The 26,707-nt window shown below is 29.1% G+C and overlaps 2 protein-coding genes and 1 long non-coding RNA gene across 7 annotated transcripts in view; 2 read left to right on the top strand and 1 right to left on the bottom strand.

Annotated features, from left to right (window-relative positions):
* The first annotated feature begins 2,402 nt into the window (after positions 1 to 2,402).
* LOC135964164 (uncharacterized) lies at positions 2,403 to 2,812 on the top strand. The gene is made up of 2 exons (XR_010576867.1): positions 2,403 to 2,505; positions 2,574 to 2,812. It is a non-coding gene; the product is annotated as an uncharacterized LOC135964164 (long non-coding RNA).
* Positions 2,813 to 3,090: 278 nt separating this feature from the next.
* Positions 3,091 to 26,707, bottom strand: part of atl (atlastin GTPase) — a 28,711-nt gene continuing 5,094 nt past the window's right edge. For 2 of the 3 annotated variants that reach the window (XM_065516265.1, XM_065516264.1), the window contains exons 2-6: positions 7,168 to 7,521; positions 6,163 to 7,095; positions 5,815 to 6,095; positions 4,706 to 4,772; positions 3,091 to 4,637 (exon numbers count right to left, since the gene is read on the bottom strand). In XM_065516265.1, the coding sequence (XP_065372337.1) occupies positions 4,512 to 4,637; positions 4,706 to 4,772; positions 5,815 to 6,095; positions 6,163 to 7,095; positions 7,168 to 7,362 (1,602 nt within the window). In that variant the 5' untranslated portion in view covers positions 7,363 to 7,521 and the 3' untranslated portion in view covers positions 3,091 to 4,511. Of the gene's footprint in view, positions 4,638 to 4,705; positions 4,773 to 5,814; positions 6,096 to 6,162; positions 7,096 to 7,167; positions 7,522 to 11,668; positions 11,777 to 26,707 lie in introns of those variants that run through there. The other variant, XM_065516266.1, reaches the window with a different exon arrangement.
* On the top strand, positions 11,678 to 19,834 carry Wsck (wsck). Of its 3 annotated transcripts, none has more exons than XM_065516263.1 (3): positions 11,678 to 11,982; positions 16,058 to 17,210; positions 18,319 to 19,834. In XM_065516263.1, exons 2-3 carry the CDS (start codon positions 16,074 to 16,076, stop codon positions 19,621 to 19,623), a joined length of 2,442 nt encoding a protein of 813 aa, XP_065372335.1. In that variant the 5' UTR covers positions 11,678 to 11,982; positions 16,058 to 16,073; the 3' UTR covers positions 19,624 to 19,834. The 3 variants fall into 3 exon arrangements, with proteins under 3 accessions (XP_065372335.1, XP_065372334.1, XP_065372333.1); XM_065516262.1 differs by lacking the exon at positions 11,678 to 11,982 and adding an exon at positions 15,130 to 15,972; XM_065516261.1 differs by lacking the exon at positions 11,678 to 11,982 and having other exon boundaries at positions 15,979 to 17,210.

Below are 26,707 nucleotides of genomic sequence, written 5' to 3' on the forward strand. Positions count from 1 at the left end.
CAGGCCTGTCACAGAATTCCACTCCGATCGAAAGTGGAATTTATTACTAATGTTAGTTCCTCAAGTTTCTCCAAAAAATATCTCTTATTAAGAAAAGTGAGAAGTAAAAAGGAGGCAATTTATTAAAAATTAAAATTTTTTAATTTTTTTCTTTACAAACAATCTCCTGAAAATTTCGAATCGAATAAAACAACAAGTAAGAGAGCTATATTCGGCTGTGCCGAATCTTATATACCCTTCACCAAATTATACTTTAAAATAAATTTGTTTAAATATTTTTAGGAAAACAAAATTTAATTTTTTTTTAATTGTTTTTCAAAATTTTTTGTTTTTTTAAATTTTTTTTTAATTTTTTTTAAAAAAGTTTTTTCCAATTTTTTTTTTTTTTTGAAAAAAATTTATTGCAAAAAAAAATTTTTGATGAAAATAAAATTCGGGTTAAATAATATTTTTCCCGATTTTGACCCATTGTAGGTCCAACTTACTATAGCCTTATCTACATCGTTGCAATGGACTTTGAAATATCTATCATTAGATATACATATTGTCTATATTAATGACTTAGTAATCCAGATATAGATAAAAAATAGGTAAAAAATCGAGGTTGTCCCGGTTTTTTTTGTCCGTTATTTATGGACCGATTTTGCTGATTTTAAATAGCAAATTTCTCGAAAGCATGTCTTACAGAATTATTGAAGATTTGGAAGACAGACAGACGGACATGGCTTAATCGACTCTGCTATCTATAAGGATCCAGAACATATATACTTTATAGGGTCGGAAATGAAAAATGTAGAAATTACAAACGGAATAACAAACTTATATATACCCTTCTCACGAAGGTGGAGGCCAAATCGCTCTAGCCGTTCTCACGTGATGCCATTACATACATGGACCATTTCATTTTTATATACATATATACTGCTGACCCGACAGACGTTGTCCTGTCAAATTAAAAAAATGCTTGTGTTCGATTTGTGAGTTTTTATATAAAAAATCGATTTTTAGTAAGAAATATGAGTGATCACAGATCGAGAAATATGAGTGATCACAGATCGAGCTCCTTTTCTTGATTAAACACTTATTGGCCAAGTTCTTAGCGAATTTAGATATTTTGAATTTTTATATAAAAAATTGATTTTGGTTCAGAATTATAAGTGATCACAGATCGAGCTGCTTTTCATGATTAAACCCTTATTGGCCAAGTTATTAGCCAATTTTGGTATTTTGAGTTTTTAAATAAAAAATCGATTTTCAGTCAGAAGATCGAGAAATATGAGTGATCACAGATCGAATTCCTTTTCTTGATTAAACTCTTATTGGCCAAGTTATCGACTTTTGTTAAGAAATATGAGTGTTCACAGATCGAGCCCTTTTCTTGATTAAACGCTTATTAAAAAATTAATTTTTGTTCAGAAATATAAGTGATCACAGATCGAGCTGCTTTTTTTGATTAAACGCTTATTGGCCAAGTTATTAGCGATTTTAGATATTGTGAGTTTTTATATAAAAAAATCGAGTTTTTGTCAGAAATATGAGTGATCACAGATCGAGCTTATTGGCCAATTATTAATGATTTAAGAATTGTGAGTTTTTATATAAGAAATCGGTTTTGGAGTGATCACAGATCGAGCTCATTTTCTTGATTAAACCCTTATTGACCAAGTTATTAGCGAAATTAGATATTTTGAGTTTTTACATAAAAAATCGAGTTTTTCACAGATCGAGCTCCTTTTCTTGATTAAATGCTTATTGGCCAATTATAAATGATTTAAGATATTGTGGGTTTTTATATAACTAATCGAATTTTGAAATATGAGTGATCACAGATCGATGTATTTTGCAGATGTATTTAATAAGTGGACGTGGACCAATTATATTTCTGTAAAAACTTTTGCGGACTATTGCGAACATTAAAAAAAATTTGCCAAATCGGTCCAGGCGTCCTGAAAAATTGGCGGGGTCAATTTTTCTTTCAGTAAAAACTTAAATTGGATTACTATGAACATTTAAACAAAAAATTGGCCAAATCGGTGAAGCCGTTATTCGATTTTGGATAAATCGAAAAAAAGTGGGCGTGGTCAATTTTTCATTCCGTAAAAACCTAAGTTTTTATTATGGCCAACATTTTAAAAAAAATTGTCTAATTTGTTCCGGCCGTTCTCAACTGATGTAATTACCAACGAACGACATTTGATTTTTATTTATATAGATAGATTTATAGATAGATATATAGATAGATTTTTAACTATCATGTATTTTGGATTTTCATGATTAAACCATCTGTTGATTTTTCATCCAACGTAAAACCCTAATTTTCTACATCCTGTCGCCCTTTATCGCTGATACTTATCGATACCATTCTTTTTTTATTGTCATGCGTATTGCTCCTTTTTAGTCCATGACAATTCATTGAAATACACATAATTTTCATTCAGCTGATTCATTGAAAGGATTTACTTACATAAAATACATTAAAAATGCCTTGCAAAGGATGTGAAAAAGGTGAAATTTATTAAAGACATTTCATAAAGATTTAAAAGATTACTAATAAGAATATTTTATTTATTTAGATTGCAAATGCACCAGCACTAAATGCGATGAGCGTTGTAAATGTGCCCAGGGCAATAAATGCAATTGTATGTCGGGCCAAAAGGATGCAGAGGCAACTGGAAAATCCTGTTGCAGCAAACAAACTAAAAGCGATTGAAATTTGAGTATTGGAGTAAATTTTATAATGATGATTTATAATGTGAAGAATGTTATTATTGCCACAAAATAAAGATTGATTTACAATTTTGAAAGAAAAGAATTGTGATTTAACTTGTTAATTTTGAGACACGTATTATTTTTCGAAGAGAGCAAGCAATACATAATTTAGAAGTTCCAGCAAGTTAAGGAAAAAATATATATAAAATTTTGTATCTGTTCCCCATAGCGAGGTGTAGCCCAGCAGTAGATATTTTCTAATGGAAGGAAATCCAAAACATAGCTGTTATGAAAATATCAATCATAGGGTTCTGAAAATTATGTGAAAAATGCAATCCATACATTTACACTCAGTGTCTTTCTTTTAATCAAAACCAAATATTTATACTTTTTTTTAATTAATTTTTTATCTTTATTAATTTTTATTTTCTTTTTATTACTATAATTCAATTAAAACAAATTTTAAATTCATCCATTGCATCAGTTACTGTTGCATTTAACTTTAACTTCTTTTTTCGACTGCTATCTCATTATTTTTTTTTTGTTTTTCTTACGGAAAATTTTATCATACCTTAACCATGAGAGGATATGTATAAAAAAAATTATTTATATATATAAAAAAGTAATTATTAAATTAACAGAGGAAATAAACAAAAAAAATTATACAAAATAAAATTCATATTAAAAATAGAACAAATTAAAATATATAATATACTTAATGACACATTAAAACAAATTTTAAAGCAAAAGTGGCCACAAAAAACAAAGACAACATATTATTAGTTTAACGAAATTTTGATTAAAGAAACAAAAAATGGTAGGAAATGTTTGTTAGTGGTGTTTTTGTAAAAAAAGCCTTATTTAAAATGTAAATAATAAAGTATTTGATTAGAAAACCCCCGTATAAGTAATTTTGTGAGACTTATTAAATTGTAACGATCCCTAATAACGCCTGCGCTTTGCTGTTTTTTTTTCTATTTATTTTTTATTTATGACTTTATTTTTAGTTTTGTTTTAAATTAATTATTATTATTATTTTAAGCATAATTAATGTTTTTAAACTAGAAATATTTTAAATTTGTTGTAATTTCTGTATTCTTTTTGTTTTTGTTTTTTTTATTATTTAATTTAATATAAATTTACGTGGCTAAGATTTTTATCTTTCTGTTTGTTTAAAAACAACATACCAGGAATACAAGAATTATAATCATAAAAAATATTAGGGAATAAAAAAATTGGTTTTGTGGGACTTGGAGGTTTAGGAGAGGACAAAAGGAAGGCTGGCTTTTACATTTACTTAAGGACAATTGTGAAAAAAAGTTGTTGCTGTTGTTGTTTGTTTATTTTGCCATATACGAAGTTGAATTGGAATTCTTCTTCGATTTTCTTTTTTTACGATTGGTAACATTGTTACCATTTGCATTGCCATTCGAAGTTGCTGCGGACGATGTTGCTGTAGTAGAAGCTTGCTTTTGTAAGATCTTTTGTTGTTTGGCTTCATTACATGTGGCAGAGAATTTACTCCATATGGAGGCAAATAATGTGGTACCACTGGCAGCATTCAATGATGTGGTTTCTGTTTGTTGTGGCTTCAGTTTACGACCTAAATAGTTGTTATTCGTTGATGTTCCTGTTGCTGTTTGCTTTCCTATTTGTTGCTTACTATTATTAACTACCATGTTTTGCTGTTGTGTTGTTGCCGATGATGCTGATGATGATGTTGACGGCTCTTTATCATTTGTTGCCTTTGGCTTTTTATAGCCACTTGCATCATTATGATTTTTTTGCATATTGGCGTATTCTCATGAACTTTTCAATTTTCCATTCAATGATGTGCGACTACCACCACCAACTGCCGCTTCAGCAGCATGTGTGGCAACATGCTGTATGCCTTTTTCCATGCAGCCCTGATAAACCGGTTTCATAAACTGCAAAATATTAATATAATTGTTAACTAACGCGATTTAAAAATTTACACAACAAAAAAAAAACTTACGTTCTCCCATAGTAACGTCGCAAAATCATCTAGTTTAATACCAAAATCACTCAATTCACCGCTGTACCTGTAAGACAATAAAGAAAATTTCGGATTAGATTTATTTGAAAAATTAAGCGCAAAAAATTATTTTTTTTTGGTTGGTTAAACTAAGCTTCAACATGAAAAATCGAATTTGAATTGAATGATAAAATAATTATTTTCGAAACTTAAAAAATAAAAAAATATGACTTGAAATTATGTTTCTTTTTTACTGGAGAATGCTATTGATATAAAGAGTAATACAACTATAATTCAATTGCTTGACTGTAATTCAAGGCTTGAATTACACTTGCTTTCAATTTGAATTCCAGTAAAAATGATTATTGGGTAATTTAAATGAACATAATTAAATAAGAAAAATTGTTCATGAGTTTTTGGTGAAACCACTTTTTTTTGAAAATTTCTGGTGAAATAAAATTTTTGAAGAACTCGAATTTTTATTGATTGATTCTTTTTTAATGCCAAAATTTTTTGTTTATAAATTTAGTCAGTTTTTGCTTAATAAAAATTTAAAAACATCACATCCTTATCCGTTTTCAAATCGTCTGTTTCTGTTTGAGATTTTATATATAATTTAAAACAACATATTTATATTTGGTCATTTAAATCCAAGTTAACTAAGAAAAATTTTTCGTTAATGTTTTTGGTGAAAATAACTTTTTAGTGAACATTTTGGGTGAAAACAAAATTTTTAGAGAAATTTAATTTTTACTGATTAATAATTTTATTTCTTTAACTAAAAATTTTTATTATAATTTTTTTAGGTGAAATCGAATTGATAGTTAAATATTTTGGTGAAAACAAATTTTTATGAAACAAATAAGAGCTATATTCAGCTGTGAATCTTATATACCCTTCACAAAAGTATACTTTAAGATACAAATTTAAAACAATTTTGTAAAAAAAATTGTTAAAAAAAAAATTTATGAAAAAAGTTTTTTCCAATTATATGAATGAAGTTGAGTTGACACACATTTTATTGAATATAACTCGTGATAATCAAATTATGGCAAAACATATTTTTGGAGAAAGCTTCAAAAAAAATTTAAATTGCTTAAACATCTTACCTTATATACGCCCATAATGATAATGTGAGCAATGAAATGCCCATAACTAAATTACTGAAATTGGCAAAGGTATACATGCCCAACAGACCAAAGATGCCACTTAGAATGTAAAAGACAACAGCGAGGGCAAAATAAACAGCTGGTGTACGTGCGGCTTTAAATATATTTTTACTTTCATTGTGCGCTTTATAAGAAGAAAAGATCTCTTCAAGATCAGAGTCCAATTGTATACGGAACTTTTCGGTGAACTCTTCACCGCCCATTTTACGTTTGGCAAGGAACTGTAAAGAATTAATATTGATTAAAGGTTTTGTTTAAAATTATTTTGAAAAACTTTATTTAACCCACCTGAAATACAGCTTTATCCTTAACTCTTAAGTGTTCAGCTTCCAAATGGCCAGTGCTTAAGTACGGTCTAGTGCCACCGCAAACATCTTCCATCAGTTGATTGTACAACTCTTTGGCATTTGCCACCGCAGTTAAATGATTAGCTTCGGCTGTAGCCACCAGCATACTTTTAGGTTCTGGCAACTCGTCGCCCTTGTAAATTGTCATATACGATTGGAAGTATTGTATAAGATCTCTGGCCCTAATGCGCTGACCACTGATTTCCTTGTACACCAAATTATCGGGCGACAACAGCATGGGCACTAAAGTTCTTAAACTTTGTTTAAATTCGGGTGTTATATCTTTGAGACGACCATCGAATTTGGGATTTGTAGCAACATTCAGACCCGGATGGGGCATAAGAAAACAGGCGACTTCTTGGAAACACGAGGAAATATGACGTCTGAGCGATTGCAATTCGGGATGTTGTTTATCCGATATTTCTAAGCGCTTTTTCAGAATTTGATCACCGCCCAAGGCGCCGTATTCGGCTTCGTAGGGGAAACTCCAATCACGCACCAGAAATTGTAAACGTTGGAAAGGTTTCTTACCAGAGTCGGCTAAAGCCAAACGGCCATATTCTGTGAATAATTGCAGATGTTGTAAATCATCCTCTTGGATGTTTTGTGACAAATTGTAGATTTGAACAGATGACAACATGGTGCTTAGAGCAAATACTGTAGCACAATCACGTACGGTACTTTGACTATCGAAGGCTCCTTGTGTATCCAGCAGTATAATGGCAATTTTGTCACCATTGGGATAGTCGTGCAAAAATATGTCCGACCACATAAGTATACCAGTTGTATCACGCTCAGAACCGCCACGCCAAGAGAAACCAATCAGAGGTGACTCTTCATCTCCCAACCAATCGCTAACATCATGGCGTACATACTACATAGTGTTGAAAAATAATAATTTTAAAAATAAAATTAAATAATTTGTATTAGAACACCACTAACTTACCTTTGAATACATGTAACGCAGAAAGAAATCTAAAAGAAAACTTTTTCCTTTACGAAATGCTCCCGCTACTGATACCACACACACATAACGATCTTTGACCTCTTCTCGCATCAGCACCTCACTTAAATTATCTTCATTTAGTATGAATGTGTGTTCCTCCGATGTGGAGATTACTTGTACCGCCTCTCCCGGCATATTGAAATCTGTTTATTTATTATAGAGTAATATTGGCTTTAATCAACGGTGGTTTTGAGACACAATTATAGTATGGCTTTTGTGTATGTGTGTTTCTTGTTGAAAGTTTAGTTTTGTAACCAGGAAACGTTAAAGATTTTAAAAAATCAAGGCCTTTTTCTGTAAACGAAAGAAAAAAAAAACAATTTTTATTTGGTGCTGGAATATTTTTTAGCGTCTATACATTGTTTCCTTTGCTGTTTCTATTTCAACGAGAAATTTTGTAATATTTTTAGTTAGTCACACTTTAGGAAGTGGTAATCGTTGTGTTTATTTTTGTTCAGTTGCATCAAAATAGATTCTAACACAACTCTAGTCTATACAAAATGAATAATGAGATATTTTGCATTAAAATGTTGACATAAATGTGTAATTATGCTACGCAAAATCATTTTTAGAATACACACACATGTTTATTTATAAAATAATTTTGAAAACTCAAAAAAAAGACTTGACTACAATACCATTTCCATTAGAAATTGTGTAGATCACAATTTAAAATCAGTTGGTTTCATTTAGAATCGAGAGATGAGGAATTTACTTAAAATGATACTTCTCTAAATTGAGAAAGGAATTACCATCTTAAATTAGAATTTTAAAGGAATTAGTTTCAATATTATAGATAAAATCACAATTAAATTTTAGACAATTTTTAAATATTAATGTTGTGATCTATTTCAAATTGGAAATGGTGTAATATATATCTTATGTACTGTTTTTATATAGCGAACGAGTGCTTTGATTGGAAATTTTACGTGTATTTTGTTTTTGTTACAATAACAAAACACATGTTAAATTTCCACTCAAAGTACTCGTTCGCTATAGAAAAACAGCAAATTAATGCGATGACAATATACTCACAATTTATTTTACAGAGAGAATATTTTATTAATATGAAAGTATACATTTTTTTGGAGGTTTTTAAATATTTAAAAATAATAAAACATCAGGAAAATATATTATTAAAGAATTGCAAAAGAAATGCAATTAAGAAAGTTATTGACATTTATTTATTCTGATTTTTTAAATAATCATATTGATGAAAAATATTCAAGGATTTTTTAACAAATATAACTACATATGTTGAAAATATTTTTGTTAAGACCATATTATACCCTGCACTTCATGTTTACTTAATAGTTTTTTTTTGGAATGAGTTGGTCTCAGGGTTTCAAATTTACCAGACCTTAAATTTTCAGTTATTTTGTCAAAATGTCAATATATACTTAATAAAAATAAGAAGATTTAAATAAAAATTACAGATTTTAAGTATCAAATCTGTAATTTTTCGAATCACTAAAGGCCTTTTTTCTAAGGACCTGATTCAGAAACACAAAAGGAAAACAATTTAAAAATGTTTGTATGAGAAATCACTCAGTTTTTAAATATTTTGTAATAGATTTGAATTGAAGAAAATTGAATCATTCAGTAAATTTTTAAATATATTTTCTAATGGAATTAAATCTATCAAAAATTAAGTCTCAAATAATGAATGTCATACATTTGAAGTACAAAGGAATGAAGACTATGAATTAATTCATGACGAATTCTTTAACGGCATGGTTAAGAGATAAAATTTAACTTTGAATTAAAGAGTGAGCCAAAACTTATCCTTGTTACAACAAATTATTATTATTTTAATCAGTTTTAAAAATATGTCAGCACAAAACTTGAACATTGAAAGGTAACCTGGATCTGGAAGAAAAAAAGGTCTAACAGATATTGGTAAAGAAGTCGAACAACTATTTCAGAAAAGCGGCTTGTAAAGTTAAATGCTCTGATTCTTTTGTTTGCAGAGCCAAGGCTAATGCTGGGTTGAAGTTGTATAAAGTTCACAAAGTTCCAGATCGCAAAGCAGTTGTGTGATTGATGATGAGGCAGAATTTTTACAACTTCCGGTTCAAGACTTTTATGTGGCTGATGGACGATGTAACGTTCAAGAACAATACCGGACAAAAAACAAACAAAATTCCCCAAGAAGTTTCTTGTGTGGCAGGCAAAAGAATAATTTGTGACATCAGGCACGATAAACACAGAAATATATATTACGGAGTGTCTACAAAAAACGGCTTTTACCTCTCTTCAAACAGCGCAAAGTGTATTCATATTTCTGGCCCGATTTGGCATCATGCCACTGTGGAAAAAAGGCCGTTGAGTGGTATTCAAACAATTGGGATCTTGAAAAATAGAATTAAAGAAGGTATCACAGGGCATGCGCGATTTTAAGCGTAAGTTGACCACCTCGCCCAAAAAGGTAACGGAAGCAACTATAAAAACTTTAATGGGTGGATTTCCAGAAAAAGTGAATAAATTTATATATAACGAGTAATAATTTGTAGCTCACTCTTTAAGAATTGAATTAAGAATTAGTTCTTTCGAACCTTTGCCCCAAACACACATCTAGGCTTGTAACTGAGTAGCTACAATCTCATGAGGTACTTGATTTGATCAAGCTAGATCTCAATCTCATAGAGAACCTATGGAAAATTGCAGATCGCAAAATACAAAATCAAAATTATGCCACGAATGTTGCATTAGCAGATGTGGTTATGCAGAAATGCTAAAATATTTCAAAGAAGATGATTGATTCTTTAATTGTGAAGCATTAATACTTAATAAGGACTACCCAACAAAATTCTGTACTTCAAAGAAAAAAGTCATAAAATAATAATATGACCGTTCATGCTGTGTTTATTGTTTTGTCATAACTAAACAGTGTAAATGTAAGTCGAAAGGGAAAAACTCTTTATCGAACCCTTGCAACGACGTATGTAATGCCGGGAAAATTATTTTTTAAACAAAATCTTTGCGACAAATAGTAAAGTTCTTCAAGGACAAATAATAAAATATTGATCGATAAATTCAACAGTTTTTGTGCTATCCTGAAAAAATTGAAAATTCCACAAAATTCCACAAAAGTTCACAGATATATTGAATGAAACTAAAAAAAAATTAATTTAGTTTAGCTAAAAATATTTAAAATTTTTATTTTATTTATTAAAAATAATTATAATAGTTTTTTTAAACCTAAGTTTTGTCAATAATAATGTCAACCATAATAAATACTTTTTAATTTGTTTTCTATTTTCAGAATTTTATTAATTAATTATTTTATTTTCTTGTTAATAAAAGTAAATAAAAAGTATATATTAATGAATTACTAAAAAATACTAATTTCTTAAGAGTTTGAGTTTTGACCTATTAATTGAATATTTGGAAAGTTTCCATGATATTGTCAACCACTGCATATGTTGTAGGAAAATCACCCTGCAAAGAGCCTATTAAATTGCAAATTTGTTAATTAAGCAATTTATGATCATTGTTTTTAATAAAATTAAACTTTCTTTGTATAAAAATAAATATTTTGTTTTTGTCAGAATTGGCACAGTAAAACTTGTATGTTTAAATAAATTCCATAGTTTCTTGTAAACTGCACTTTTCAATTAATAGATTAACAAGTTCTTTTTTTTAGATAAAAAAACAACGTATGTATGATGAATATCTATAAGATACAAGTATTCTAAAAAAAGTGCAATGCTCTTTGTTCTCTCATTAAATAACTGGTTTTCGAAAAATGGAATTCAATTACAATTCTTTATATATAGATTTTTAGAAAAAAAAACAACAAATCAAAAATGACAAAAAAAAACCATGATTTAATACAACTACGTGTGAAATAAATAAACGAATAACTACTACATGATACATATTATTAAATATTACACAGCGTAAACAACAATACCAAGAGCAATATGTATATAAACAATTGAATTTTACTTGTGAAAATATAAATATTATTCACGTACGTGTTGCTGTCATTTAAATTTTTATTAAAAGGAAAAAAAGACACTACACAATAGATGAACAAATTTAATTAAAAAAATTTATGTATTTTTATGAAATGCAGTGTAAAAAACAAAATTACTCAAAGATTGGCCTTTGATGACGTTGACATTATTTCACAAAATGTGTTTTGTTTTTTAATTCAATATTATAATAAACACATGAGAATGAAAACAACAACCACAACAAAATAGAAAGTCAAACTACAGCTTGAAGATCGATCAATATACCGAGAGCACACACTACACTCTATACACTTTTTTTGTTATTTTGTTTTTTTTTTTGGAAATTTAAATTAAATGCACAATGACGGATTTCATTTCTATGAATATTTTTACGTATTAAGTATTTTTAATTATTAAGAAAATAATGAAATTTATTTAAAATCGCAACTATTCGAGTATAAAACAAAATTGTAACCCACCAATAAAGCTAGTCAATGAACAATGAAATTGGTATGTTTAAAATTTGTGCTTCTGACTCGTGTGTTCATATATGAACACATAACAAGTAGATACACATACGGATGGATAGATGGATGTGGTATTGAGGAGCAGACAGACAGCCCAGTCGAACAAACGTATAAACAACGGACGTATAGATAGATGGTTGATCGAGTATTAAAAATTAAATCTCAGCTAAAAGCTACAACATATGTACTCACATACACGGTTTAAGAGAGAAAACAAAACAACAACAAACGTTGATAAATATGAGTAGAGTATTATTAATTTAAAGGTAATAACAAAATGTAACAAGAAATATATGTATATACAATACAAAAAAAGAGTACAAAGTATCTACTGGATATGAATGTAGTATATTACGTGTAAAAAGATGTGATCATATGTGGAGACTTTTGTGTGTATGCCTTTGTTGTTCAAAGGCCGGTATTATTATTATTATTGTGGGACCTACAAATAAAGTGTTGAGAAGCAAATGAGAGTTTTGAACAAAAGTGAGAGTAAGTTGATGAAAATAACTTTGTTTTTAAAACTGCATTCATTACTGATCTCATAAGTTGTTTAGAAAAAAAAAAATAATAAAAAAAACAAAAATACAAATGATTCAGAATAATAGTTATTAATAAGAAATGGGATTTAAGTCATAAATATAGCACAGGTAAATGGTTGGATGTACAAAATTTAATTAATTTTGTAATAAATTTATTTGTATTTCAAAAATCTAAGGAATTAAATTTGTTTGGATTATAAGTTTCATATTTGAATTAAATACTAAGGTACGAAAGAATTAATTCTCAATTCCATTTTCGAAAACAAAATAAATTTAATCTCTTAACCATTCCGTTAATGAAATCATTATGAATTAATTTGTAGGCTTAATTCCTTTGTACTTCATATGTAATGAATTCTTTCCTTTTATAATTCATTCTTTATAGAATTAATTCCTTATTGAATCATTAAAATTTTCTTAAATGGCATTCAAAATTTATTGAATGATTCATTATTTCTTCAATTAAAATCTATTACAAAACGACTTAAGTCCATTTTTTTCAATTAAGGTTGAATGAATTCCGTTATTAATTAATTTCTCTATGAAATAATTCAATGATGAATGAATTCTATTTAAGTAAAAGCTTTTTTTAAAAAAGAGAAGTAACACTCAGGAAATTAATGCCTATTTATATTATAATTATGTTATTTTCTTTTCTTTGGAGAAGGAAATGGGCGAAAGCAGGAAAAAAGCTTTTTGTTTTTACAATTCTGTAATTGCGCGTTATGTTTTTTTTATTAGTACTCTGGTGGTGAGTAGGCTTATAATTCAAGCTATTTTATAGCCATTACTTATTTATTTTATTTAATGGGAATGGATTTATGAAATGAATGGTTGACATTTTTTAATTCCGAGTAAAGTTTTTGGCGAATTAAGCTCAAATTAAATTATTTACAGTAAGTATTTACAGGGGAAAAAAGTTGTTGTTTACCAAAAATCTATTTTCACATAAAAACGGTTAAAATGTAGTATTCATACAAAAAGTTTTATTTCACATACAGATTTTCTTAGAAAAAGCTTTATTTTCATAAAATATAATAATTTTTTGATATTGACAGCTAAAAAACCTTTTAATAAAAAAGATTATTTCATTTTAATATTTTTATCACAAAAAAAGCTTAAATGATGCTGTTTCTATATAAAACAAAATGTTTGAAAAAAGGTATTGTCATTGTTTTTTATATTGTTTTCTTATAAAATGCTTCTTTTCAACAATACTTTTTTTATAATTTTTTTTTTAAAAAAAAGCTTTTTTTCATTGAAATTTTTATTATTTTTTTTAAAAAGTACTTAAAAAACATTTTTTTAAATACCTTTTTACTAACAAGAAACTGTTCTCATAGAAAAATCTTTTTTGACGTAAACTGATTTCAAAAATCAATTTTCGCTTAATGTGCAAACGTGCTAAATCCATTTTTACAATCTTTACAGGAGATACAAACAACTTTTTAAAATCCTTTGTTTTCAATATTTTTGAAATATCTGAATGCAGTTTTATTATTTTTTTAAACAAAACCTAAAAGCTCATTTTCAATGAAAGCTCTTTTATATTGTCTATCAATTAAAGAATTGTATTGACCCAGTTCTCAGTCGGCCAACATCAATTTCATGATTATTCGTTGTATATAGGGTTCCTAATTTCCCGGACTTTTTTCTTTCTCGGGAGAAAATTAAAAAATCGTTTTATTACCGCGAATTCCCGGGGAACTTTTTAACACTAATAAACTAAATATATTTGGTTGTTGGTCCAGCATTTATAAGGGTTTGTCACAGTCGTAGTTTTAATCAGTATGAAATCAATAAGAATTTCGACCATTTTAAATCTATAAAACATGCGTAGTTAGAGAATTTTTTTCAAATCTGGGGGCAATTTCTCGTACTCGTAATTGAAATAAATTTCGAACGCTTATTAGCATTTATATACATTTTATTCGATATCGAATAAGAGAATCCCAAAAAATAAAAAAACTCGAACGTTCGAATAAGTATTCGATCGTGTTCGACTGCTGTAATTAGCCCCCTGATTGTAGATAAACAAATTTGAACCACTATTATTGTTATTATTATCTCTAAATATGAATAATAATCAATGAATTTTCCTAAAAGTTGTAATGTTAGGCATCTTAATAATTCGTTCAAGAGCATAAACTTTAAATTTGATTCTTAATAACCAAATTTTTCTGCTGTGACTTGAGTTGAGTGAAAACAATTCGGTTATTTCAACAGTAATACTTCTTTGCCAACTGACTATCTGTCACTAGAACCGAAAAAATCTATGGAAACGTATTTGAATATTGTAACTTTTAAAAGAAAACTTATGAAGAAATTCCCGAAAATTAACGACAAACATTTCCCATTGTTGAAAATAATAAATAAAAAATAATAATAATGATAATTAACAAAAAATATTCCCGGGAATTCCAGGGAAATTTTTCCCGCGTCGGAATATACAATATACAACTAGGGGTATATCAAATCACTATCTGGCCAGAGGAGTTTTGATTATGAAAATATTTGTAGACTAAACTAATTTTGATGGAAAAGCTTCGGCGTAAGCATTTATATCTAATACACATTTAATTTACAATTCTAAAATATTTTATAAAAAATATCATGTCCCATATATAAACTAGAATTACAAGTACGAAGTGTAAATAAATCACGAATAAGTAAGATGCTGAAATCTGATTTTTGACAATAAACGAAATTGTACATGAAACTAATACATTTTAAACTAAAGTAAAACTATCCAAAAAACTATAAATTACTAACAAGTTCGAATTAAAACTCCCTACAAAATATTAAACCTCATTACCAACAAAACTAAAAAACAAAAACGTTGCACAACACTAAATTTTAAAATCTTAGAAAAAAAAAAGTTAACACACTTTCAGTGTTTACGTTAAGAAAAAGAAACAGGTAGAAAAAATAAACATTAAGACAGACTACAAGCGGAGAGCTACAACAAAGAGAGGCTAAAACTCTGGGGTTAAAATAAAATGAAAATTGAGTTAACAGGCAAAACAATGTTTGTTTCTTTTTGGCTTATTGAAATTATACAAAGGTGTAAAAAAATAAAAAAAACAACAGTATATCGGTCATTTAAATAATGAGAATTTTAAAAATAAAACCTTTGTCTCTCGGAGAGTTTAAACTCAGCTTAGTCACAGTTAACCCATAACGAGCACAACTAAAAAACATTAATATATTTCTCATGCTGTATTTTAGTAAAGTTTTTACAAATAAACCTTAAAAATTCTTGAAAATATTTTCATTATTCTTGATTTTGAGTAATTATTTCATAACGGCTCTTAAATGGTTAATAATGTTTGTTAACTATGCTAGTCTTTCCAAGCGTATTGGAGAAGAGTAAAAAATCATTCTGAACTGGTAGGTTTGAAAGTAAAAATGTATTATTTTATTACTGCTGTTGCTTCTACAATTGCTGGTTCTTTGGTGATCGCTTTTATGGTGGTTTCATAGAAATAATTAAACAAAAAAATAATAAAAAAAAACAAATTGAAGACTACATGTACAAAACCCCATTGTGCTGTACTAAAAAACAACATGAAAAGAAGAGGAAAATTAATAGAAATTTCAATTAAACACAACATTTCAAATTGATTTACTAAAAAAAACAAAAAAAAAAAAAAACGACAACAGAATACAGGAAAATATAACTAAAGAACTACAACAGTATTACAATAATACAAGGTAATTTCAAAATTTACGAAACAAAATTATGAATGAACAGCACACACAGCAGTAGTTTAATTCATATTTTTGAAAATAATTGCAGAGTAAAATACACAAGTATGGCGCAACCACGGTTTCAAGAATGTTTTAAAAAAATTAAAAACTACACAAAGCCAACAGTACCTGGCCACCGCCCTAATTTTGGAATACTAGCAGCATGTTTCCTAATCTTAATGCTGCAAAGGAATATGGCAGTCACTTATGGCCAACAGATTTCGGGTAATAAATTTTCCCCATATTATTATGTGGGTTGTTTTTCGGCACGTTCTGAAGTTCTTACCGAATCGGTGTTTGCCAAAATGCCTCAAACATGTGTGGAAATTTGTGAATTAAAGAATAATACTTATGCCATTATGACATCTGAAAAGTGTTTTTGTACCAGTGACATAGTGGCCGAAGATAGACAGGATGATAAATTGTGTAATACACCCTGTGTGGCCATAAAATCGGAATATTGTGGTGGGGTAGGAGTGCACAGTTATTATACCTACAATACAGATGCTTCACCAAAAGATTTGAAACTACTAAATGCCACAGAAAACAGTTTGAGTATTAATTGGAGGCCATATGAGGCCCAGAAAATGTTCATAGCGGGATCTGAGGCACCACCCATATTAAGAATAACCAATTATCTGATACAAATACAACGTTTACATACCTACTCTTCACAAGCCTTTTTCGCTCAGCCTGAATATGTGGTGCAAGGCACAGAAAACAAATTGGAAATTACCGATCTATTGCCGGCCACTGAGTACAATGTAACAGTGCGCGCTATTTGTGAGGGTTTGCTGGGAGAATCTGAAAATTGCGGTTCCTCTTCCATAGTGGGTACCACATTAGTGGCAGAGCCCAGTCCCCATCCAGCTCCACCAAAAATCCTGCAAACAACAGACACCACTATGACCATACAAATTAAACCCGTAAGAAATGACAATGGTCCTGTCACAAAAGTTTTAGTTATAGTGGAGAGAGTAGACGATTCGCTGTCACAAACCTTTGATACCAGTTTGTTGGCCAGCTGGAAAAAGGCTGACGAAGATGGTTTACCTTATTATATTGCAGCTGAATTGGATTATGATCGTCCAGGAGATAATAAGACCAGGAAATTTGTAGTGGGAGATGGTAAACGTTATGGTCGTTATACCAATCCGCCATTGAATAATAAGAATGCAGATTTTCATGTCAGTTTGGGTGTGGTGAGTATTTAATTAAATTATAAATGCATGTTAAGCGTGAAAATTGTGATTTTTTTTCGTTAGCTTTTATTATTTTTGCAAATATCCGAAAAACTTGAAATTGAGAAAGACGACAAGGAAGTTTTACTATTAGTTTTGTCAATTTTTTTTGTTTATATTACTTATTTCAGCATATACATATTCTGAACAAAACTTAATTCTATACCTATTGTTTAATTAATCAAATGCTTTCGAGGAAAAGAAAAAGTCTTGATTGTGGTGCATCTATATTTTTTTTTAATTTTCGCGAAGATATTTCGATAACATTTGTTACATAAGTTTCTTTCGACCCAATGACGAAATCTATAGAAAATGGTTAAAATTGCTTCATGCTTTCACCTAGCCACCATTCAAATGTTCGCCCGGAATAAGGTTAAGCCCTGATATATAATATGACGGTGTTCAAAAGAATATCAACGTAAATAAGTCTTATATTAGTAAATATATCCCGTCTCTTAAATGTTCCTGTCAACAGGTATCTGTCAGTTTGAAATTTGAACAAATTGCGTCATTTAGTTTGTTTGTTCATGATAGAAGACTACAGCGAGACTTGAGGAGAAAGAATTTCGTGTGCTCATTAAGCACTATTTTTTGCAAAAAAAACAATCAATCAAACCAAGACTAAGCTTGATAAATAATATGGGAACTCTGCACCATCAATTTCAATGGTAAAAAAGTGGTGTACTGAATTTTGTTGTGGCCGTACAAGTACGGAAGATGCAAACTTTCTGGACGCCATAGCTCAGTGGTTTCAATTTTGAATCATCACTTGGGTATGAGAAAGCAAGATGGCTGCCGCGTTTGCTCACAATCGGACTTTTCGGACTGTGTTGGACTTAGTAGTAACCTTCTTGTCCCAGCACTCATTTGAAAGAAAAGTCGTTTGCATTTAAACCATTATCGATCTCCAATGACACACTAATCTTAAAATCATACATGATTTTCTTAACTCGAAATGGAACTATTTTTTCGTCAAGCAATTTTTGCTGGAATATTTTAAATTTAAATGAAAGTTTATCTATGAAATTTCAAAATATTAAAATACATTGTATCTCTCTTTATTTTACAGATCAGCACATTAAACGGTTTAACCAAAACATTATACACCCGCAGTAGTCATGATCAGCATACCACATCCATGGATAACTTTACCTATGCCACCTTTGAGGCCGGACAAAGTTCGGTGGTGGCATTAATTGTAACCTGTTCCATCTTTGGCATATGTTTCATACTCTCCGTCATCACATATTTCTATTTACGCTACAAACAATATCAAATACGTTCGGGTCGGGGAAATTCTCATGAAATGACCATGCAACAGCCCATAATTGAAAGAGAAAATAATGGTTTTATTGTGGAGGATGAAATGCCACCGACAGTGGAAAATTTTAAAGAACAATTAAATGCTTTAGTGGATAGATTAGATGTGAATAAGAAAATACCACGTAATAATTTGCGTATGAATGTCAATGATGTCATAGCCGAGGGTAACTATGGTGAAGTTATAACGGGTAAACTATTAAATAACACTTTGCCCGAATCAAGTGCGGAATGTCAATTGCATGTGTTGTCCCTGGATGAGCTGACGAGTACCGATCAGGGTAAATTGCTGCAGGAGTTTCGTAATTTAACCAAATTGCAACAACATTCAAATGTTTTGGATTTCTATGGGGTGTCATCCAGCACCGATTGGTTTTATCTGGTGTTTGAGCATGAAAATGTTAGCTTAAAACGTAGACTAATAGAGAGCAGAAGAGCGCCTAGTTCAGCCCTCATGCAACGCATTACTGCCTTGTCGGAACAATTGATACTACAGTGGATCTATGAGATTGCCAGTGCCATGGATTATTTAGCTAAATCTAAAGTTATACACAAACACTTGTCATCACACTGTATATATGTTACGGCTGAAATGAAATTGAAAGTATCCGTGTTTGGCCCGACACCTTATGTGAATAATCAGAAAAAGATTGATCTCACCAGATGGTTGGCACCGGAGGTCTTAAGATATCAACATTATTCCTCAAAATCTGATGTTTGGTCTTTTGCTGTGGTGGCCTGGGAATGCAGTTCATTGGGAGCCACTCCCTATGCCCAAATAAATAGCTCAAACAAAGTTCTAGATGCTCTTAAGAGCGGTTCGAGACCAGCGCAGCCTGCTTTTGTTTATGAAGATCTCTATCAAATGCTATTGAACTGCTGGACTTTGGAGCCGAGTGAACGTATTAATTTTGAAGATATTGCCTATAATGTTCGTCAGCTAATGACTTCACCGCGTCATGCATTGAATTTCGATTCACCCAAAGAACAAGCAGCTAATGATGTACTCAATTCATTGCCCTTCTATTTGCCCATGTTGGAAATGGAGAATTAGGAATGAGTGAGGTGGGAGGTAGGAGGAGGAGAGAATATAAATCGAAGATTAGAAACATGAGGTTTCCCTTCATAAGCTTTAAACCACAAAAATATAATTATTTAAAAACAAGATAAATACATATATTATATTTATAGTTTAGATGTAGATTTAATAAAAATGTAATTTATGTAAATAAAAAGTTATTCAAAAACAAAAATTAACAAACAAATGTGTAATCTCCTATAAAGTACTCTCAAGTTATTATATCTAATTTCTAACAACTTTGGTGTGGGGCTTCACTTCTTCAAGTTTCATTAAAAACGGCCCAAAAATACATTTCGCTATCTTTTCATTAGAAATTCCAAATATTGAAAAATTTGACCTTTGACCTTCACGATTTAAAGGTTAACGATTTCCGATTTTAGTAAAACTTTCAGACCATATTTAAAATTACCAGGATTATAATATTATGAATAAGTTTTACTTAAAATTTATAATAGTAAGCCAAAATATGGACAAAAAATTTGTTTTTCTTGAAAATCGCAAAATTTAAATCACAGTTACGGAAAAACTGTAAGAGGTATTGACATAATATTTCATATTTTTATTCCCTATTTTGATCTCAATAAATCCCAATGTGATGATCAAAAAATTCTGAAATTTGTTTAACAAAATTTTTAAAAATTTGAAAATGGAGATTCGAAACGGCCGTTAAAAAAATATTTTTTTTGTCCATATCTGCGAATAGGTTAACGGTATCCTACGAAGACAAAAACTCATGCATAAGTAAATACGGATATATTTTAAATAAAAATTAGCTTTTATTTTAATTTTTCTCGAAATATGTTAATTTTTTTTCCCTAAATTTTTTGTTCAAGTGTCCTGAAACACGTTAATGGTCTGGCGAATTTGTAATAACTTTAACATTTATTAACCAAATTTTGTCATTTATATCTCATTACAACGATAATTACGTACATATTTCGATTATTTTGCATTCAATTGCAAATGTATTAATTTAGTAGCAAAATTGTTTCAAAAACTGAAAAATTTGCATTTTTTTTTAATTTTGGCGATAATACAAGTTTTTGGGTCATTTTGACCCATTTGATACAGGGTTAATTTCCAAAAAAAATGTTTTAATGTAATATTCATTAATATAAATAAATCTACATACACATCTGCTCAAAATAATAGATACACCAAAATTTATTTTTTAAAAACGAAAAAAAATAATGGTAAAAAAAAATTATAAAAAAAATTCAGTCGATTTTTATTTATAGTTAAAAGGAGAGTAAAAAACAAAAACAAAATATTTCATAATTAATAATAAATATTATAAAGTAAATTAAATTTCTTAAATTTCGAAAAATTTGGTGCTCATAATAATAGATACATTTTTAAAAATTCTTATTAAACAAAAGCTAATAAATTTTATCTTAAAAAAATTAGTTTATTATTAAAGTAAAGCTAGTATCCAGTATATCCACCTTTGTTTTGTAAAACTTTCTCCACTCTTCTGGGCATACTGGATATCAAGTTCTGACACTTCTCCAATGGAATCTCGTACCATATTTTTTGCGTTTTCTCCCATAAATCGTCTTTATTTTTGAAAACTTCCTTCGAAAGCCTTATCTTTAATTAACTCCACAAGTTTTCTATTGGGTTTAAATCAGGGGATTGGCTGGGCCAGCTTAAAACAGGTACGTTATTCTCCAAGAACCAGTTTTTAACTAATCTTGAACTATGTTTTGGGTCGTTGTCCTGCTGGAATGTCCATATTAATGGCATATTTTCCGATGCATATGGAAGCATTACGTTTTCCAATATGTCTCTATACCCACTAGCATTCATGGTATCTTCTATTCGGAATATCGGACCAACACCATTCCATGAAAAGCAACCCCAAACCATTATGTTTCCCCCGCCATGTTTTACCGTCTTTTTTGTAAATTTAACGTGGAATTCTTTTCCTTTTGGTCGGCGTACATTTCTTTGGCAGTCGTTTCCAAACAAATTTATTTTTGTTTCGTCGCTCCATAAAATATTTCTCCATTTTTTTTCGCCTTCACACCCGGACCATTGTAAGTGCTCTTTAGCAAATTCTAATCTTGTCTTGATATTTTTTTGGCGCATTAGTGGCACTTTTCTGGCAATTCTTCCCGGCAATTTAGCTTGTAAAAGACGACGACGAACTGTTTGTGGACTGATTTCGTTACATAGCTCCGCAGAAATAGCTTTCGATGATATGAAAGGGTCTTTTTTAACCATAAGGACGATCCGCCTATCTGTTTCTGGACTGGTTTTCTTTGGTCTACCGCGAGTTTCTCTTTTTTGTTTTTTAGATAAAGCATTTTGGACAAAATGTAAAGATCTTCCTATGCTCTTTGCTATTTGCCGTAATGATTTTCCTTGATTTCTCATCGTTTGAACAATTTTTTTCTCATATTCGGTACAATGATGATTTCGTCCCATTTTCTTCAAAAGAGTCCTATTTTTTATAAAATTGTTGCTAAAATTTAAATTATACTTACTGTTTCACGTAAATAGGAACAAAAAATTGCACAAAAAAAAATTGTATATAAACAAATTACAAATTACTGATGTGTATCTATTTTTATGAGCAAATAATTTTTTGTAATTCAAATAAATTCGTTTTTAAAAATCAACATGAAAGCAAATAGTTGCCAGATTTTTGACTGACATGACATTGCCAGATAGAAATTTTAATAATATGATGTATTCTTAACGCTTGCGAGGAAATTTTCAATGTTACCGCCATTTAAATTTTTTCCAATTAGGTGTATCTATTATTTTGAGCAGATGTGTATTTCTAGAAAAAAATGCAGAAAGTTAACGAGTTTTACCTATTTATTCCATATAAATAGTAAAATTTTGCATATATCTGATCTACCTCGATTCGCGTCCAGAAATCGTTGTCCGATTTGGCTCAAATTTTCAGAATTTAACTTTTAGGCCTAGTGTCACAATATTCCACCCGGCACTCTTCAAAATTTTAACAAAAATTTTTTTCCATACAACTGATTTTCACTCTAGTATCCATACGCTGAGGAAAATATGCCCCTAGTTTACAGATTTCAGCACGACAATGACCACAAACACCACCACCAATATTAAAAAATACTTAAGGAGTTTAAATTTCTTAAGATTTTTTTTTTATATTGACTTATTTATTGAATATTTGGAAAAGTAAAACTGAACAAAATTCAAACATTTTGGTCTGCAACTAAATTATTATTTTATTCATTTTGTATTCAGTAGAATTGTATAACTATTATGAGCCATAACTACTATGACTCATTTAAAGCTCAGTTTACAGAGTATGTCAGAAAAAACTTATACACACTACACTATTTCAGCCAAAATTTATCATTGGTTCAACAAATAATTAATTTTTTAATCACGTTAGCTTTTAAAAATATGTCAGGTTATTTCGGTCGAAATGGTCACCGAAAAAAATAGCTCGTGAAAAATATTTAAAATTTTTCAAAAAAATAGGAAAATATGTTAAGGTTAATCGACACACGGTTTCCAAAGCCATTAAACAGTAAAAGGAAGACTTGAACATTGAAAGGAAACCTGGATCAAGAAGAAAAAAAGGACTAACAGATATTGTTAAGGGAAAAAAGTCGAACAACTCTTTCGAAGAGCATTGAACACTTCTAACAGAAAAGCACATTGCACAGTGGTCCAAATGCTCAATCTAGTCGGAAAAAAGTCTTTTGAAAAGCCGTATCGTCATGAAACTTTGTAGGTTTATATATTTCATCAATATAAACAATCTGAGAAAGTTTGGGCATCAATGTGTGTGTTTGTATGCATATTTTTTCTTTGTGTGTTTATTTGATGCCTATAGACGGCAAAACGGCTGGACCGATTTTCCTGAAATTTTCTCAGCGTCTCAGCTTTCATTAAAAAAATTTGAAGTGGGCGAAATGCCACGCCAACCTTTAAAATAAAAATACAGCTACTTCCTTGTAATGGACATATTAAACTCTAAGGGCCATTATTACAACTTGCCGTTATAATTAAAGTTACCTTTAAGGGACCTTTTTCTATTGCTTAAAGTTACCTCTAACTATAACTGCAAGTTGTAATAATGGCCCTAAATGAAATAAAAATCGTTTAGGCAAATACTGGCAGCTAATTTTTTAAATATTAAAAAGCTACATATATATAGATGACGACAATATAAAAACTAAAACTTAACTCAGATAAATTACCATTTGAAATTCTAATAGAATATGGACATTGAACAAAAATTGCACTTTTAAAACACACATGTACATAATTGCAATTTTTTTCTAAACAAAATAAATTTTATGAAAAATTTAAACAGGAAATTTTACTCTTACTTTTGTTATATTAATTACACCAAAAAAATTCTTTTTAATTGTTCTTATTATTTTTTGCCGCCACATTCACTTGCACTATTATTGCAATTTTTTTCTAAACAAAACAACTAGAGTGTCTACAAAAACAGCTTTTATCTTTCTTAAAACAGCACGACCCGATTTGCCATCATGCCAGGACATGAACGATTTTAAGAGTAAGTGGACCACCTCGTCCAAGAAGGTAACGACAGCAACTTTAAAATCTTTATAGGGAGGATTTCCCGAAAAAATGGATAAATTTAATAATTAATTAATAATTTATATGCCAATATTTTAATGTTTAATGAATTTGTACAATATTTGAATAAATTTACGTATTTTTGAGAATTTTTTTATTGAACGATTTAAGTTTTATTTAACTTAATACAATTATAAGTTTTTTCCGGCTCACTCTTTATGAAATTTTGCTAAATTAATGTCTTGTAATTTTTATATAAAGAAAGATTTGTATTGACTTCTGTGAAAGTTGTTAAAAATTGCTACCAAAGAACACTAGCTTATTTCTTTTTGGAGACATTATTTTTTTTTATTATTTAATAGATTTCTCAAGATCTTAATGTTTTTTTTATTTTTATTCTGTTTATAATTTTCAATAACCTATCCAGTCACAAATGTCTGTTTAAAAATATTAAATTCAAAAGTAAATAAAAAAAATTTACTTTTTCATCTGCAGGGATAGTTTTGTAAATGATATATTATTATATTGTACACAATTTACCCATTCAACAATTCTCAAACATCACAACTAAATAAATTTTAAATAACAAAAACTAATTAAGTAAATGCAATAATAATTATAAATTAACCAAGATATGCCGATAGCTTGAGCTTGATCATTTTAAAATTACTTTTATATTATTTTGGAAGCAAATGAGAAATAAAAAACAGTGTGTTTGGCATCAATCCAATTTTTCCAAAATTGTTATAAAAATAAAAACAAACAAATTTCAAGTTTAAATTAGAGACGAAGATCTCTTTTTATTGTAAATAAATATTACCTCGTAGAAGGAATATATGTATTGAGTTTTTTAGTAAGATGCACGTAATGCGACAAGTGTTTTTTAATGCTAAAATAACAAGCATAACTTGGTGGCAAACAATATTTAAGGACCCGTTAACGGTTTACTCGCTAGAATCTAGTAAAATACTTCCAGCTAAGTTGCATAAAAAAGGAAGCAACAATAGATTCTAACGTTGTTAAAAATAGTATAACACGTTTAATGTAGTTATTACCAAAAGGATGCAACGTAAACACAGTGCAATTAGAGTTTTTTAAAAATTTATTGAAAAAAGTGGTTTTTTAAGTCGTCCAATATAGGGGACATTGGGGTCACAACAACAAAACTAAACTAACGCAATAATGAAACATTTATCCATATAACAATCAAGCTACTCTTCATAAATCTAAATTCCAAAAGAATATAGTATTTATTCACTTGTACAAACGAGATATGTCCATAATGACTGAATATGGGCATTATGAAAATATCACAAATTAAAAATTCAATAACTCAAAAATAGTAGCAAAAAATAATGCGATCACACAATCTCCCATGAGGTATTGGTGAGTACTAAGTATGTGAACAAAAAAAAGGTATTTTGATAAACGTGACGTATCCTGTAAACAAGAACTACATGTAGTACAGTCGGCATATCTGGGTTAAATATCACTGTAGAATCTTAAATTAATATCAAAGTGGAAGTCAATTATTATTTCCCTTCTTTGGAAGTTATTTAATTTTTTCTGAGCTGAGCTATAGTTTATGTAAACTTTTATCAAGTTTAATTGGTTCTTCGACTGTGTTTATCATTTATTTGAGTTTCAAATTATTTTGTTTGTCAACGTTAATTTCTGTTATTTTTTTGTACATTTTGCTAGATATTAAAATTTTTTTGAAATTTCCCGAACATTAATTAGCTAACAACCAATTAAATAAAATGTTATTTAAGATTTACTACTTTTTCATGTTTATGATAGAGATTGTATTATCAACATTTGACGGTGAAATCAATGGTCAAATTATATAAAACATTAATATAGTGTTAAAAATAACCAGTAACATAGTAATCAAAAGAGTAAAAGTGGAAGTGATAAAAAATCAAATCAAAATAATATCTATCTACCTGTTGAAGTACATATAGTATAAACTAAATTGTAATCAAATGCATACGATTGCTAGTAGCAGTTGTAGTAGTAAATATGTACAATTAAACAAGAATTAAAAGAAATATATGAACTTTGAACCATGATATGGAAAAAATATGTAAGCAAACACGTAATTTTAAATTAAAATAACACTATGCTAGGTATTTCAGTTTATATGAGCTCATTTTAGATTTGGTGGATGGAAGAAAAAATGAAATAATAAAATAACAATTTCTAATTTTTAACTTATAATAAACAATTTAATTTTTAAAGGAAATTTTGTTGATAATAATTCATTATCAATATGATTTTTGGCTTACGATAGTCGGGTATTTCAAAACAAAAAGGTACAGTTTAATACGTTGTTAATTTTAAAATATTTGAAATTTTTCTTCAAATATATTAATAATATTTTTCATATTTTCATTAAGAAAATTGTAAACTAAAATAAAGAAAAAAAAACCACACACTGACGACATACACAAAATGTTTTAATATACAATAAGACTTTAACGATTTACGTAATTTTTCATCATAAATA

Source organism: Calliphora vicina, chromosome 1 (assembly GCF_958450345.1).
Source record: "Calliphora vicina chromosome 1, idCalVici1.1, whole genome shotgun sequence".
NCBI lineage: Eukaryota > Metazoa > Arthropoda > Insecta > Diptera > Calliphoridae > Calliphora > Calliphora vicina.